This window comes from Drosophila tropicalis, unplaced genomic scaffold, assembly GCF_018151085.1.
Source record: "Drosophila tropicalis isolate 14030-0801.00 unplaced genomic scaffold, ASM1815108v1 contig_838, whole genome shotgun sequence".
Lineage (NCBI taxonomy): Eukaryota > Metazoa > Arthropoda > Insecta > Diptera > Drosophilidae > Drosophila > Drosophila tropicalis.
The window spans coordinates 139,495-157,574 of NW_027173330.1; the positions used below are offsets into that span (position 1 = coordinate 139,495).

At 38.7% G+C, this 18,080-nt stretch overlaps 1 protein-coding gene and 1 long non-coding RNA gene across 2 annotated transcripts; both read left to right on the forward strand.

Annotated features, from left to right (window-relative positions):
* Positions 1-407: 407 nt before the first annotated feature.
* On the forward strand, positions 408-1,130 carry LOC137580219 (uncharacterized). The gene is made up of 3 exons (XM_068294139.1): positions 408-587; positions 786-939; positions 1,006-1,130. Exons 1-3 carry the CDS (start codon positions 408-410, stop codon positions 1,128-1,130), a joined length of 459 nt encoding a protein of 152 aa, XP_068150240.1.
* A 6,139-nt stretch (positions 1,131-7,269) lies between these two features.
* On the forward strand, positions 7,270-7,560 carry LOC137580218 (uncharacterized). Its single transcript, XR_011032978.1, has 3 exons — positions 7,270-7,321; positions 7,394-7,414; positions 7,488-7,560. It is a non-coding gene; the product is annotated as an uncharacterized lncRNA (long non-coding RNA).
* Positions 7,561-18,080: the final 10,520 nt, after the last annotated feature.

Sequence of the window (18,080 nt, forward strand, 5' to 3'; positions counted from 1 at the left end):
GTAGAAGATAGTTTCCATGTAGGGAGAGGGGAAGAAACAGAATTAGTTAGAAATGTCCTCAAAATAAAGGGATGCACTCTTACCAATAGAAGGCCAAATAATTTTTGTTATGTTGGAGAAAGCATTCCAATTCAGATAGTTTCATTTGAGGAAGAGTTAGGAGAAATATATATTCGAATTAGAATTAGAAATGGCTCAATCTGTAGAAATGTTTAGAGTTTCCGATTAAAATTATTCTAATAAATTTTCTTTGAATATATTTCAGAAAGCATCGTTGGTCAACCGAGTAAGTATTTTAATGAAATACCCAAATATTCAAGTTGTAAAATTTCATTTGAAATTTATTTCAGGCAACGCCGATTTGCTAAAAAGGATGGAGCAAATGGAGGCAAATTTTCGGGAAAAAAATGGATGAGATGAGGAGCCATCTCAATGATGCTTTGGCGACACAAGCTGCCTTAACAAAGCAGTTAATGCGGATGGTGAGCGACAAGCCAGACGACAACTCCTCTTTATTCCCCTTGGAGTCTGTGGAGGACTTAGTAAAGATGGAGCATAAGATAACGACGGACTCTAAAAAATTGTATGTACATACATACATATGTATTCTTTTTAGCCTCTCTATTACAAATACCTTTAACGAATCCGTGTTAATATCAATCAATTTCTATTCAGAAGTAATGTTATTCACGGATTCCCTAAAGGTACTTTTAATAACTTAGAAGCCACACATATTAACATATAATAATTTTTTGTATCAAATTTATTTTCTTCTTTGTTTGCAGATGCAACGAATGAACACTTTGTTGACCCAAGCGGCCATTACGAAATCAATACGAAATGTTTTCTCAGATGACCTGCTTGAATCGCACAACTTAGATGAAAAAAATGGGAAGATAAGCCTTAGAGCTTATCCCCATGTGTTAAGCTGCTTACTAGGTAAAAATACAACTTTTCGTATTTTAATTTTTATATATCTCTATAAATATATATTTGTCCTTTCAGAAGCCATTCAGATGTCTGAAGGAGGACAGCCGGCGGAGAAGGTGCTCCGAAATGCCATCGGCTGCGCCAAAAATACAGTCAACAAAATGAAGAATCGCCGTACGAAGGCAGTAGAAGATACATAACTTATTGTTTATGTTTATTGTTATACCCTTGCTGTGAAAAAAATTTAATAAATGAATAAATTAGTTAAAAGAAAATTTTGTATTTTATTTGTGTATGGGCAACACTATCGACATTCAATGCAATGTCGATGGAACGTCCTCTGAAGCGCATGAAAAGAAGTCCCACCGACCAACGGTCGACATTCAACGCAATTGTTGATGGAACGTCCTCTGACGCGCATGCAAAGAAGATCCGTCGGTCAACCGTCGACATTCAAAGCAAATGTCGACGAAACGTCCTCTGAAACGAACGCAAAGAAGACCTGCCGAAGTACCGTCGACGTTCAGAGAAAATTTCTTTGCAAATGTCCCTCAAAACATTTTTGAAAAACCATCCCTGAACATACCGTCGAATTTGTCGCTCAGTTGTCCCGATTGTCCTTATTGCTAGGCCATCTTATGTTAAATGTCGCCACAACTCAAATGAACGTGTCGCCGCTATGTCCCCCAAGACAGCGGTCATGTCCCCGTAAACTCGACGGAAGGTCTCCGCAGACGCGTACTGCAGGGTACCGACGAGTGTTCGCATACATATGCAAATCGAGAACACACCCTTCAGTACCAAAAGTGGCCGGGGACAAAATTTCCGCAAATTCCGAGCCACTGACGTCGGCAGAAAAAAATTCTGCCAGCGTATTTCATGCGGAGTTTAGCCGACGGCACCCGAACTCATTTAATTATGAGTAAAAATAAAATTGATGTCGGATTAAATCTTTATACATATATACCCTCTACAAGGATATAATAAGTCGATAAATTAAAGAATGAAAAGTGAAAGCAAAATAAAAACAAAGTATTTGCCAGCAAAATTGAATAACGCATATACCAGGTTCAATCCCGGGCCGTTCCCAAACGAAATAAATTTTTTAATTTTTGTATAATTTTATTTTTTTTTTTTCTGTTAAAAAATTAACCATACAATGTGCCAAGTTTAAATATTTTTTTGTGGTCTAATTATGAAAACTTATTATGAAAGAAAATCAAATCAATTAATTCATAATTGGTTTAAAATTGCTGAATTGTCGTTTTAATTGTTTTTTTATAACAAATTATTTATTATTATTGTATATAGTAAACATTTATATATAGTATATAGTATACTATAATAATAAATTATCAAATTTTGTGTTTAGTTCAATATTATTATAAATAAAAAGTAAAAAAAAAATTCAAAAAATCCACAAATATATTGTCTGAAAATAAAAACTTATTTAACCCTCCGTCGGACACCTGGGTCTGGCCAGACCTTTTTGACTTTGAACGTTAAGCTAACATGGTTCCATTTTATCTATCGACTTGAAATTCCAGGTAGCTTCCTAAAATTTTATTTTCTATCGATCTAGCCACAGGACAATTACCAAAAGGTCCTTGAACAAGGCGAAAAAAAAGGATTAAAAAGTTACACCTTCGGACGGACACATGGGTCTGGCCAGACCCCTATACATTTTGTATGGAAATGTATGGAATATCACACATTTTGACCGTTCTACTTGCTTTTTTATACCCTTGCAGAAGGTATTATAAAATTGGTCAGATGTTTGTAACGCACAGAAGGAGACGTTTCCGACCCCATAAAGTATATATATTCTTGATCAGCATGAGAAGCTAAGTCGATATAGCCATGTCCGTCTGTCCGTCGGTGCGTACGCGTTTTACTCAGCCATCTTAAGAGCTATCGGGATGAAATTTTTTTTGGGAGATATTTTTTACCCGGGTGAGATAAAGTATGAAAATCTTTGGGATCGGACTACTATATCATATAACTCTGGAACAAAAATTTTTGCAAAAATTGGAGTATCCCCATGAAATTTACCAATATAATAGAATTTGATATAAAATCTCAGATCCCAAAATTTGACCCTGATCGGATAAATAGAACACAAGTTACAGTCTATATAAATCGGTTCAATCGCTGCCGGCAGCTCTGCTTGCTGCCTACTACGTCATCATCAAATCAACAGAGCACATGCATACACACACAGACGCAACGCTACATAAACTGTATGTGTATGCGTGCGTTGCTTTGCTTAGGGAATGAGGGAAGAAGAAGAACAAATTGTACATAGTATGAAGAGTAAAATTGTTTTGTTTGTATATTAATGAATTGAGTTGCAGAAAACAAATTTTGAACATGTGAAATTATTATTGTCAAGGACTGCAAGGGTATATAAACTTCGGCATAGCCGAATTTAACTTCTTTGATATTTTGTTTTCAAATTGAATTGATATAGAAGACGAAACAGATCAAGTTGCTGGTGAATGTGATGATGGCTTTTTTTACGGCAAAGACGGAACGAAATGGAGCAAAAACGATGCATCCGCTGTTATTCGTACGCGTCAACACAACATTATGCGTTTTCGATTTGGGCCAAGACAACAAAATGCCATTCCAATTGAGGTATTCAAGCTGTTTTTTTCGCCAAATATTTCATTTATTATTGTTACTCAAACAAATCGTCATGGAAAAGAAGCCACTCGTAAATGGAATGCAGAGAATCCTGATTCTAAACCCAGAGTTTGAAATGATTTGACAAGCACTGAGCTTGACGCTTTTGTTGGAATTCTTTTGGCTGCTGGCCTATCACACAATAATATGCAAACATCAGAAGTCCCATTTTCCGAGCAGCTATGTCTTATCGACGATTTAAGCAATTATCGCGATATATTCGTTTTGATGACAGTCGTACCCGTGAATTTCGTCAACAAAGCGATAAAGCCGCGCCCATTCGAGATATATGGAATTTTTTAAATGAAAACCTCGCCAATAACTATGATGCACATGATGTTGTGACTATTGACGAGCAACTGTTTCCATATCGTGGCAGAACCAAATTTACACAATATATACCGTCAAAGCCAGCAAAATATGGCATAAAAGTGTGGTGGGCATGCGATGCGAAAACAAAATATCCGTTGCAAGGAAAGCTGTATACTGGCAAAGAAGGAACCAATCGTGAAGTGAACCAAGGCGAAAATGTGTTGATGCAACTTTCAAACCGATATAGTATGAGTGGCCGAACGATCGTTGCTGATAATTTCTTTGTAACATTGGATGCTGCCAAAAGACTTGCTGTTATTGGTCTCGCATTGGTTGGCACCATATGATCCAACAAGAGATGACTCTCGTCCAGTGCTTTCATCATTGTTTGGTTTTCATGAAAACGTATCGATTTGTAGCTACGTGCCAAAAAAAAATCGAGCCGTAAATTTGCTTTCCACCGTACATTATTCGAAGTTCTGTGAAGGAGAGGCAAAGAAACCAGAGGCAATTATGTTTTATAATGCTAACAAAGCAGGTGTCGATTCAATGGATCAAATGGTTTCGCATTTCACGACAAAACGACCAACAAGGCGATGGACATATGCTTTCTTTTGCAACATGTTGGATATCATGGCATTGGCTGCTTACTGTATATGTAAGGAAGTGGATGGTTACGAAAAAAACAGCGCCCGGCGAACTTTTTTGAATAATCTCTCCAACACATTAGTTCGTGCAAATATCGAATGTACTGCTTGCAATCAGCCAGTATGCCAACAACACTCAAAAACAGCTTATACATGCTTTGTTTGTGTTTCTCAGAATCCGTAAGAAAATTGGAATTATATTTTCCATCATACAATTACATTTCATTCCATTTCTATTGTTAAAACAACAACAAATTAATTAAAAATAAAAAACAAAAGTGAACGAAAGAAAAATGTCTTTTTTTCCGTAATCCGATTTTTTTCGGGTATATATTTTCTTGCACATATAGCTCAATGCATGGCAAATCGATTAAGAATGGTAAGAAATTAAAATATCTACCTACTCGGTACATGTATGAGCCAGAATATATGGTTAATTTCTATTTAAATGCATGCAAATGCATGTAAATACATAGGGGTCTGGCCAGACCCAAGTGTCCGTCCGAAGGTTTTAAAATATGTGTCCGACGGAGGGTTAAAAAGTTTTTCTTATGGTTTATTTTTTAGGCAAAAAATAAAATTATTCTAAAATAAAAGATAATTTTGTTCTTTTCAAATTTGAAAACTCACCCCCTCCTTAAGTTAAGTACAATCATTCAAATATATGTATATACATATGTTTACTTTCTTTTTTCCAGCCCCTTTTATTTTAAATTAAAAGTATTTCATTTTTAAAAAATGTATAAATTTAGGAAAATGTTGAGTAGAAGGCAAATGCGTAGGTTAGTAAAGATGGAGAGAGACGCTTTAAATCCAAGAAGTGCGTCTCTAGAATTAGGAACTATTCAAAACATACAAGAAAGTGGCCAGTTTTAAGGTATTCAGCGAATTCATGCCAGTTGAGGAAGAAACTTTTGCCAATTTAGGAGATATGATAGGTAGCGTAGAAGCACAAGCAAACATCGGTGATGGCTTAAATGCACAATTGAAAAATTGGTATTTAAAGGATAAACCAAAACGAAGCTGTGCTATTGACACCTATTACATATAGGCTTGTCGAAGCAATTAAATAAACTTTCTATTTTGCCCATGATTCCCGATGTATTAAGCGATATTAATGTCGACGGACTTCCGTTGTTTAAAAGTTCGCGTGCGCAATTGTGGCCCATACTTATTCGTTATAATATAACGATAAGCCATTTAACTCCGATGAATTTTTGTCCAAATACACAATTGAGTTGTCCGAGTTTATGAAAAATGGCTTAACCGTTGGAAATAAAAAAGTTCACTTAGTACTTCGCGGTATTGTGTGTGATGCTCTTGCAAGAGCATTTGTTACTGGCGCGCCTGGTCATACTTCCAGTCACGGTTGTAGCAAATGCATTCAGGTGTCACGAAAAGTTGACTCTGTTTTGACATTTAGCACTAAGAGTGCTGAATTAATCTCAGATGAAGACTTTCGCAATAGAAAGTATCCGTCGCATCATCAAGCCGAATATTTAAACATTCAGTCCGCATTTTAAAAATTGGTGTTTTAATGATAACACAAATACCACTCGACTGCATGCATCTTGTTGAATAGGGTGTCATGCGTAAATTTTTGACTAGAATAAATACAAATAAAGTTGTCAGTAAAATATCGAAAACTGACAAAGAGAAAATTTCCGAAGCATTAATATCCATGCGAAAATATATTCCGAAAGAGTTTGCAAGAAAGCCGAGATCATTAGTAGAGCTTGCGAATTGGAAGGCAACTGAGTACAGACAGTGTTTGTTGTATACTAGGATTGTAGCTCTTAAGGATACAATGAATGGTGACCAGTATTTCGAGTTTTTATTGCTTCACTGTGCTTACAGGTTGCTATGCTCCTAAAAACAAAGACACTGGAATGTGGAAACTTCTCAGCGAATGTTGAACTTATTTGTTGAGAATTTTCCACTTGTTTTTGGGGAAAACAGTGTTTCCTACAATGTTCACAGCTTAGTCCACTTAAAAGAGACTGTTGGGCAAATCGGTGATCCGATTTCAGGCTCCTCATACTCTTTCGAAAATTATTTGCAAACTCTTAAGAGATTTGTCCGAAAACCAACTCAAATTTTACCACAAATTTTTAGGAAAATCGCAGAAGATAGTTTAATTGTGGGGGAGGAGGAAGAAATAGAGTTAGGTGAAAATTGTTGAAAAGTGAAGTGTTTCATAGGTGAAAACATTCCATTTCAGGTAGTTTCTTTCACAGAGCAGCTTGGTGAAATATTTATTGTAGGGAAACGATTTGCAGAGATTAGAAGTTTTTTTAATGAGCCTATAAGCTCTAGAAGTATAGGAATATATTTCACCGATTTAGAAATGGCATCAACTTTGGAAAAGTTTTCTGTGTCCGATTTTGTGACCTACCGCCATGCCGTATAAGGGGGTTTAGTAGTTGTTCCCATGCTGCATCTGTAGGTAGATAGAAATGAGGAAATGGAGGTGTTTAGTCGGCGGTGTTTGCGACGGCGCAAAAAAAAAAAAAAAAAAAATGTGTGGGGGGGGGGATTTGAATTTTGAGTGACAACAGTAAATAATATATTTTTGCTTCAGAATTGATGACCAAGGAAGCTCAAAAAAATGATGAAAATGCGTTTTGAAGTGCCAGAGTCGGGTAAGCATTTGAATAATGTTCAGGAAATGAAAAATATTTTATAAATTTTTCCCCTTATTTCATATATTACAGACGCGGCCCTTCGCTCAGATGGCGCAGAACAAAGTAAGTATATAAATAATAAATAGCGAACTATTAAAAATTTTGAATTTTTCCTCTTTTTTCAACTTATTACAGAATCTAATGAACCTGAGATATGTAAGTACTTGTAAAGAATTTATTGGCAGCCTGTAATTCAATACTAATTTCTTTTTGCAAACTTCTTTTTCAGACAACGCTGTCATGCTGAGGCAGATAATGACAGAGGTGCAGGAGCTGAAGTGGCTGGTCGCAACGCAGACGGCAATGATCAAGCAGATGATGAGAATGATGACTCAGGAGGAAACACCCAACATCGCCTTCCCTATAAGCAATGCCGAACAGCTTATACTCATGGAGAATAAACTGTGCTATTTTTATCAAAACTATAAAAAAAACTTATATAAATGTTTTTCATGTGTTTTCCATTTGGCAGGTAAAGAAAATTACGCTTATCATTTCGCAAGCTGCGCCTGGCAAATCTATTCGGCAAGTTTTGGCCGACGACCTGATAGTAAGCCATAATGTAGACGGAAGGAACGGAAAATATAGCTTAAAAACTTATCCCAATTTCCTGTCCGTGTTGCTAGGTAAGCAATATAAATTTGAACGTGCATTCTTCATTGCCTGATAAATTTTTATCTTTTCAGAATCAATTCAAAACTCTCACCCCGGCGACCCTCCCGAAAATACCCAAAGAACTAGTTTGGCCTGTGCCAAAAATACATTTAATAAACAAAAAAATAGAAATAAGAATGTAAAATAAATGTTAAAAAAATTAACACAATTGTATAAAATTATATTGTCACTTATTTTTGGGAATGAAATGTCCATTAATGTTTGGTCGACATGTCGCCGCAAATTCGATTGTAAATCCGAGCTAAATTTTGCTGGGACATTGCGTCGACATGTCGCCGAAAAATTCGATTAAAAATCCAACCACTATTTTGCTCGGACATTCCGGCGAAATGTCGCCGCAAATTCCGTTGAACATACGAGCGACTTGGTTCTTCGTCTTCAGCGGAATTTCCGGCGACATGTCGCCGAAAATTCGAGAGAATGTCCGAGGCGACATCTGACAAATCACCTCGGATTTTTAGAGGAATTTGCGGCGACCGGTACTGAAGGGCAGCGACACAGACGTGCGTTCATCGTTCTGCGATCTGTGGCAGACTAAATTATTTTCGATTAGAGAACGTTTTTCGCACTCGCTGCGGCCGCTTTCTGGGGTTCTACGCCAGAGGTAGGCACCCATAGCCCGTGCGGGCACTTTTCTTCGGCATATGATCGTTTTACCATCTGTGTGCATGGCGAAGTCAACACGAAGTGCCCTTGAGAGCGTAAAAACAGAATTAGTCTGCTGCAGCATTTCGACTCGAGCGCATCTATGTCGCGTTGTTGGATAAATGCACATGAAAAAATTAATTTGGGGGTTGTTTTCTCATTTATTTTCTTGCAGCAGATATCATCGATTGTGCTGGTTTTAGCGATTGAGCCATATTTTATTCACTTTTCATTTTTCGCAGTGTAAAATACACACATACACTGACAGTTTGCGCTGGCTCTCTTTGTGCCTACCCCTGTTCTACGCTGTTCGGCTTTTACCGAAGTTCTCTCGCGTCTGTAATCAAAAAATCTTGAGTTTGACGCATCTATGTATGTATTCTATGGTTAGTGGTGATAGGCTGATTTCTAAAATGAAGGATTTATGTGGGAAATGCAGAGCTCGCAAATAACAGTTGAGAGCTTTTTTTCTAGCGCTCTACTTGTGAGCATAACCGAAAAAAACACGCGGTCTCGCTCTGAGGCGAACACTTCGGCTCTCTTCTTTTCGGTTGTCTGTTGAGAGATACCGTTTGGGCGATTTGAGAGAAGGTCTTGCAATGAGCAAAAAAAAAAAAGAGTGCGAAACAGTTGATGCTCAAACAATAAGTGTCAGCTAAAGACCTTTTGAAAAAAAAAACTCTGCGCATTTTGCTGTGTTGCTCCGTAAATTTAAGGCTAGATGAATGTCTGAAATTTTAAATATAATTTTTATTAAATCAAAAATATGTTTTTGTTTTAAATCAAATTTATTTATTTGAAAATATTTTAGACATTATTGTTGAATATTTTTCTAGTATCATGTTGACCCCAATAGTATTATATTTAATTTATTAATTTATATTTTATTTAAATACATAATGCATGTATTATTTTTAATTAATCTTCATTCAGTTTTACAATAAGTAAAGAATTCAAATTTTCCGCGCTTATTGAAATAAAATGGAGTGCTGAAAATGACCTTTCTACAGAAACTTGAGTTGCTGGTGTGGCCAGCACAACCTGTGCCAGCGCATTCAAATGCGGCGACTTTAGCTTCACGTTCTTATAAAATTCCAAAATATTGGTATTTAGTGGCAAACGACCATACGCCATGTCGAAATTTTCGATGTTATTATAAATGTTGATAAATTTTGAAGAAACCCGGTCTTCTATGGCTTGTGACACTGTTTGAACGTCATCTAAGAATGCAGAAAATAAAACTTGTTCCGCGGACGAGGATAAAGACTGGGACTTATGATCATCTTTCTGTACAGCCGTTTCTTTAAAATGTACATTATGTTTGTCGTCGACCTAAGAATACAGAATTCAAAATAAGTTAACATTTGTTTTTCAATTTTAGTTTAGCACAGGGGTAAGTGTTTGACAAGGATAATTTTACTTGTAAGTATACTAACACACAACAACAAATATCTAAATCAAATATGCGTTTTGCAATATTTTTTTAATTTTGCTTTGCCAACCATTTTTGTTCTATATTTAGAGCACAATATACCCGCGGATCCATATATGTATGTACATATGTAGCTAGAATTCCACATAGTAGCAACTTCGAGCGAATGTATGCATGTTTTCAGCTCGATGAAAAAGTGCATAGGTCGCGTATTTTTTATATGTAGACAAAAGTATGAAAAATAAAAATTAACTTACCTTTAAGTTTCTGTGCGCAATAATTTGCACAATTTGCGACAGCTATTAATTTGTTCAGTTATGTCGTCTAATTTATTTACGTCATAAACTTAACTGTATTAATCCCCATCAGAATACAAAGTATTTAAGTTTGACTCTTTTATCTAAACGACTGGAAAGAGTATTCGTGAGGAAGAGGGCTGGCATGCTCCAAGCAGAAGAGGGCATAGGCCCAAGCATATACTGAGACAGACCAATCAAGAAATTATCAAGTCGTCGAGTCAAGATCAAGCTATTAAGTCATCGAGTCCTGATCAACAAGAAGCAAGGCAACAAATCTCTTTTGGCCTTACGAGTAACCTTAAAAATATTTGGCACCTAGCAAATTACTAGTACGAGCAAGTCATCGAGTTTATAAGGCCCTACGAGTAACCTTATGAACTCCACGAGTATCAACAAATCTGAAACATAGAACAAATAATCACATATCCAGTGTAATCGAAAACCCAACCAGTAAAGAAAATTCACATACATATGTATGCAACCAAGCCCAAAAGTATACGAAATAAATAGCAACACACGTTTATACCTATAAATCCTTGAGTTATAATTTCACCAGGACACAAAATAAAATTTGTTGTGCCGAAACTCGCCCTAAAAAATTGTGAACATCCCGAAGGGCGAAAAAGGATCGTTACAAAGTTCAATGGCTTTTACCATATTTCTGCCATTATCAGATGTAATGCTGAGTGAACAGAATTTAGTAAAATAACAATTTATACGAATATTAAAACATTTTATGTATCTTAATTCTACCTAGATTTGCTCAAGCTTTATGGCGTAATCATTAAGACTATCCAAAACAGTTTCCTTAATATATGCAACCGTGTGCGAATGGGTGAGCTGAATCATACCCAACGTCTTCACTAAAATTTCGCTCTGCTCCAACGCCGAATTAATAATTTGTAGATTAACGCCCAGAATGGCTTTGTCCATTCTAGTAGCAACGTCAATCGTTAAGGAAATAAGCTTTGACTGCACTAAAGCTTTAATGCTGTCTTTAATATGTTTCTCCCTGGCAAATACAAAATCTATTATATTCTACAATGTAATCGGGTTCATATCCAGTGCATGGAAGATTGGATTAACGATTTCCTTCAAACCTTTGCTTTCCAAAAATACAAACGGCTTGCCATCGGTGGTTACAATTTTAACTAGGGAGGAAACTATGCATGCTTCACTAGTTTCATAGCATATCTTTTAAAAGCACTTCGGTGTCCTCGTTGGCGTCACATTCGTTAAAACCGCCTCAATGTTTTGCTAACATTGTCGTCTTAAATTTGTCACGTGATGACCTGATTATATTACAAACACACACAAAATTAGTATTTTATTTTACACCATATACATACATACATATGTAGTACTAAGTGCAACTTAATAAATACCCTTCAGAACCGACATGTCCCCGGGGGAATCACCGGGAATTCCCCGGGGACATGTCGCTTGTCCCCTGGGACAAAGCAGCGACACTCCCATTTAAATTGCGGCGACATTTAACATTGCATGTTCTAGCTTTTAAGACTGGAACGACAACCCGGCGACAGTTGTCGCTCCAGTCGCCAAGACAAATGTCTTGCCGAACGCCGGGACAAACAAGCATTGTGTCGCCGCTTTGTCGCTTTTGTCCCTCTAGTCGCGGTGACAAGAGGGACAATTGTCGCCCAATCGTCCCGTGCACAAGACCATTGAGCGACATTTGTCCCTCCAGTCGCCGCCGACCAAAGCGACTAATAAACAGCCCGGCGACCAGAGGGACAAATGTCGATCAATGGTCTTGTGAACGGGACGATTGAGCGACAATTGTCCCTCTAGTCGCCGGTACTGTGAAATTTTTCGCAGTTTTCCTAACATTGTCCCATGGACTGGAGGGACAATTTCCCAAGATTTTCCCATGGACTAAAGCGACAAAATCGCTTCAAATTAAAATTAAAATCTACAATTTGATTTAATTATTTTTTTTTTTATTTTTTTAATTTTTCTTTTTATATACATTTCTTTTTCTAATTTTTAAATATATCAAATATTGGCCCCTTCCCTTTGCTTCCGGTTTTTCGCCTTGTTGGCCTTAGTTTTTTCGCAAGCCAGTGCACTCCGATGCGCTCCTTCCGCTGGCTGCCCCGGATGTATCGTTCGAACTGCCTCTGGAATAAAAAAATTGAAAATATTATTAGTAATGAAAAAACAATGTTTACAATTATTGTACGTACCCATTATCACATTCAAAACCTTCCGGTATGCCCGAAGGCTCAACTTCCCGTTCTTGCCGTCCATATTGTGGCTCTCAATGACACCTTCGGAGAATATTTTTTGATAGATTTAGTCAAAGCCGCTTGGCCGAGGAGGGCAGACACTTGGGAGGTCTGTAAAAATAATATAAACATTAAAATTCACTACTTTCTTTTTAGTATCAATGTACTTACAAAATCTTTGCTCCTCTCCGGCGTAATCTGCTCCTCCAAATCTACGATCTCCAAGACCGACTCCAACGGGAAGCAAACGCGGCGCACCTCGTTGTTTTTTTCCCCATGGCCATATGGCGGATTAGCGCCGTCTGTGCCGCCAAAGCTTCCTTCAGAATGGCGAACTCCGCCATTATCGCCGCTTGGCCATTCGGCTCCTCCTCAGTTTGCGTACTAGCATCTGCTTCTGAAATTAATTATAATTATTATGTAAAATTGGATTGTGGAATAATACAAATACTTACTCCGCGAGACCGACTCAAAAGACATCCGGCTGAGTTTTTTTGGTGGTTGTTGTTGGTCGGCCATTCTAAAGTAAAAGAATTTATTAGTTTTTGTTTAAAAAAAGAATTAAACTATCTCCTACGAATTTCCTAAAAATTTGTGGTAAAATTTGCGTTGGCTTTCGGACAAATCTCTTAAGAGTTTGCAAATAGTTTTCGAAAGAGTATGAAGAGCCAGAAATCGGATCACCGATTTGCTCAACAGTCTCTTTTAAGTGGATTAAGCTGTGAACATTGTAGGAAACACTGTTTTCCTCAAAAACAAGTGGAAAATTCTCAACAAATAAGTTTAACATTCGCTGAGAAGTTTCCACATTCCAGTGTCTTTGTTTTTGCAGAGATTGCGAAATTAATGAATTGTTGAAAAGTGAAAGGGAAAGAAAAGCAAGGTCTGAAACGCATCGGTCGGAGCATCTTCAAAATTAGTTAAATGACATTCTATTTATCGGATTAGCGCCAAAAATTTCGTCTCCCGTTTATTATGGGAAATTAAAAAAAAAAATTTTTTTGGAACAAAAATCAAAGATTGAAGCTCACTCGGAATTGGGCCCATGTGTGCACAAACTAATAAAGGGCAATCCACCCATTATTAGTTTGTTAAAAATATCAAGTATTTTAATTAGAAAAAAAAGTGCTACATTTCACTTATTATAAGATTTATATTTTTTCACCTACACTCATGATGACAATAATAGGTACACCCCTTAACATTTAATGTTATTGCTATAGCTTGGTCAATTAAAGTTGTGAGGAACATTATATAGACAAGAATAATGTCCCCCACAACAAACAAGCTACAACAAACAATCTACAAAAATACAAACACAGCCAAGACACAAACCAAACACACAGTATAAGACCAAGCACAGAATTGGTCATATAAGAGTGAAATCGGCTGTGAATGAGCAAACGTAGCGAGGCCGGCCGAACATGGCCGATCGAACCCCACGCAACCGCTGGCGATTTCGTACAAGCGGGAAGATGCGTGGGAGGCATAATGAAAAACAATTATACATGCACAGGCGACGGGCAGCCAAGTCCAACATGGCTCGATCGAACCGAATCGAACCCCATGCAACCGTTTGGCGATTTCGTACAAGCGGGAAGATGCGTGGGAAGCATAACAAATATGAGTGGCTGTATAAGAGTAAATGAAGCCGGGCTTGAAGACACAATTGCATGTGAAAAGGGGGCATTGGCCTCATTTGACAAATTAAGAGCATGGAGAGGCAAATAAATGCATGCATTAGCATACATATGGGTCACACGTACACTATGCGTGAGGCGGCGAGAGAGAATACCGGTGGCCAATGGGCCGCGCTATGCATACGTCACGCTCATGAGAGCGAAAGCGGTAAATTGCAAGCGCCAAAAGAATTTCGTGAGCGAGAGAAAACGAAAGTGAGGGCCAAGCGAGCCCGAAAGACGGGTGCGGGGAATGCTTGGTACCGAAATGAAACCAAGTGAGGGCTATGCTTATGAAACGGGGAGTAGGGGGGGAGAGCAAAGAAATTGTAAAACGAAAATGGTTTGTGGATTTGTGAGGGGAATATGCAAGCCGAAGGGGGAGGGATGAGCCATGGGGAAGCCCTCTATCTAATAGATACGAGATGCACATGAAAGCGTTTTGCGTGGGGAATTAAACAATGTTATATATTAAAGTAATCAAGCTAATTATGTTTAAACATTAATTTAGTTAATACAATTAGCATATATGTACATATGCAGATGATAATATTGAGTAAATGTGGGTGAATTTGGGTATGACGAGTGGATCAAAGGGAGCGACGGGCGACGGCAGCGTTGGCAGAGAAAGCAGAGAGAGTCAACGGGATACGGAGGGCGGCCAATAGAAAGGCGACGCCAATGCGAGAAAGTGATGCAAGTCAAGATGTACAAACAAGAAAGACAAGGACAAGGCGTAAATGGGCGCTCAGCCACAACGAAAGTAGTTATATGCGCCAAGGATTTACGGGACTTTCACCACGCATAGCAACAAATGGATGCGTGGGTGAAAGCAGAGGGCCAATGGAAATGTACCAGCTGTATAGCGGTACCACACCAATGTGTTCCTGAGGCCATGGGATCTGCCTATATAAAGGCAACGGCTGTCAATCAAATCATCAAGTCGACAAGTCGTGATCAAGTAATAAGTAATTAAGGCCTTACGAGTAACCTTAAGAAACTTATCAAGGAAACACAAGAAACAACAGCAAAATTGAGAACTATACAGGCCTTACGAGTAACCTGCATAGCTTCACTCTATTATAACAAGTCCTTAGACAAGGATACCAAGCACCGTACCCAAGCCAAAGTAAAGTTGAGAGAAGCAAAGCAATCTTCAACAAATTTAGCGGAAAGGGTACAGAGGTGTATCACAAACGATACAGATCAAGGCAATAGCCAGCAACGGCTACAGAAAGACACGAACAGGACAACGAGGGACTCCAAGTAACTCACCAACGCCACCCGAGCCCAGCACTGCCATCAAAAAAAACCGTCATATCCAACCAACTCCATTAACGATTTGAATAAATGTACAATTAACATCGGCAATTGAAATCGAGTGTGTTTTAATTTCACCGGGGCACAAAATAAATTTGTTGTGCCGAACCTAGCCCAAGAGATATCGTAGATATCCCGAAGGACGAAAAAGGATCGTTACAACTGGCGCCCAACGTGCTATACTGGTGAAATTTTAACAAAACAAAAGTGTAAAATTGTAAAGAAAACATTCAAAATGGGGAAAGGATGGATTTATCACATGAAGAAGGAGGATCTGTTACAGACAGGCCAAAGGATCGGGATCGAGATGACCGGTACAGTGGAGGAAATGAGGAAACAGCTAGGCGAATGGGTAGAAAGGAATGAAACGGACCCAGACTGGAAGGAGGAAATAAATAGATTGGAAACAAAGTACTCGAAAAATATAAAAATGAAAACAATAGCAAGCACATCAAAAACATGCGAAAGTGAGGCTGAGGAATTCCAGAAAATAAACATCGCCACACTAGCAATCCCACCATATTTACCACCAAGATGGGGAAGCGAAGGAGCCCTAGATAGCACAGAAACAAAGAGGGACATAAGGAGACAAACGATAGACCCCAAGAAAACGGTACCACAGGCAACAAACAGGACCACTGAATACGCCAAGGTGGCAAAACAAGTGAGGGAATGGACATTCAGGTTCGACGGCAATTCCAGACCACTAGAGTTCATAGAACAGATCGAGTGGTCAGCAGACATGTATGGCATCGAGCTGGACATGATCCCAAGAGCAATGCCAGAACTACTGAAAGACAAAGCACTCAAGTGGTACGTCGCAAACAACAAGCAGTGGCGATCGTGGAAGGAGTTCGTTGAGGGCTTCAAGAAATACTTCCTGCCAAGAGGATTCTTCAACAAATTGGCGGATCAAGTGAAAAATCGCAAACAAAACAGAAACGAGTATTTTAAGGATTATATGATCGACATGCAAACAATGATGAGACCCCTCAAAATACCAGAGTACGAACAATTGGAGGTTATATTAGAAAATTGCACTCCAGATTTGAAGATATTCGTTCGGCCGCACAGAGTCAGAAACCTAGATGAGCTGATGCAGTTGGCAGACGAACATGAGATGCTTGAACAAGAACGAGCAGATTTCCATCGCCCAAATAATGCTCAAAGAACACACAACAACCAATCAAGCCACAGAGGAGAAAATAATTACGGGCCAGCAGTCACACAGTGCCGAAGATGCCAAGACAACAGCAGGGAGAACAATTCAAGACCAAGCCAAGAAAATAAAAACATCCAAGATGGAAAAGTCTTGAACCCAAACCAGGCATGCCGCAGATGCGGAGGAGCCGGACACTGGGCAAGGGAGTGCAACAATCAGAGACTCATTTTCTGTTGGCAGTGTGGAAGGATTGGGAAAAGAACAAAAGAATGTTGTTGGAATTCGGGAAACGAAAGGCGGTTCCAGCCTATCAGGGGCGAGCAGGGACCCAGCCAACAAGCTCCTCACCACTAATAGGCCAACTAGTAGAGGAAGAGGATCAATTGTCGGCAATCATCGAAGTAGCAGGAGTCCAGATGAAAGCGACAATTGACTCCGGAGCCACGAGTAGTTTCATCAGCAAGCAGATGTTGGAAACAGTGAGGAATAAGGGAAAATGGGAGAACACACACAAACAGGTATACATGGCAGACGGAAAGGTACGAGACATTGAAGAGCAATGGACAGGATACGTGAGATTTGGGGACAAGGAAATCCACATGCCATTCCTGGTCATGCCAGAAGGAATGGATGCGTTGATACTAGGTTGGAATTTCCTCCGGATTATGAACACAGAGATATCGTGTTGAGGCCACAAAGTGCTAATACCGACAGTCAGGCGAATACAGGGCAGGCTGGTAGAAAGAATATCCATCATGGTCACTCAGAACAGTGACCAACAAGAAATACAAAGTTTCCTAAATCAGGAGTTGAAGGAATTAGGGAAAGTGAAGGGACTGTCAAAAGTGGGGATACATCGCATAACGATGAAGGATGATATCCCAATAAAGCAAAGATACTACCCAAAGAATCCAAAAATACAGGGAGAAATCAACACAAAGGTCGATGAACTGTTGACAATGGGATGCATCGAACCATCACAAAGCCCTTATAGCTCACCCATAGTGATGGTGAGAAAGAAACAGACGGGCAAATGGAGATTATGCGTAGATTTTAGACAGATTAACGCAAAATCTATAAAAGATGCATACCCAATGCCACGCATCGACTACATCTTAAACCAACTACGTGAAGCGAAATTTATAAGCAGCCTAGACCTGAAGGACGGATACTGGCAGATTCCGTTAGAAGAAAAAAGCAGACCAATGACGGCATTCACAGTCCCAGGGAAGGGGTTATTCCAATGGAAAGTAATGCCATTCGGGTTACACTCAGCATCAGCAACTTTCCAACGCGCACTGGACCAAGTCATTGGCCCAGAAATGATACCAAACGCATTCGCATACCAAGATGACATTGTG

What these genes read in the sequence shown, in the direction of transcription:
- LOC137580219 (XM_068294139.1), top strand. Translation starts at nt 408, where the DNA reads ATGGATGAGATGAGGAGCCATCTCAATGATGCTTTGGCGACACAAGCT. An exon ending in CGGACTCTAAAAAATTGTAT is followed by an intron (nt 588 to 785) that starts GTACATACATAC and finishes CTTTGTTTGCAG; the next exon opens with ATGCAACGAATGAACACTTT. An exon ending in TGTGTTAAGCTGCTTACTAG is followed by an intron (nt 940 to 1,005) that starts GTAAAAATACAA and finishes TTGTCCTTTCAG; the next exon opens with AAGCCATTCAGATGTCTGAA.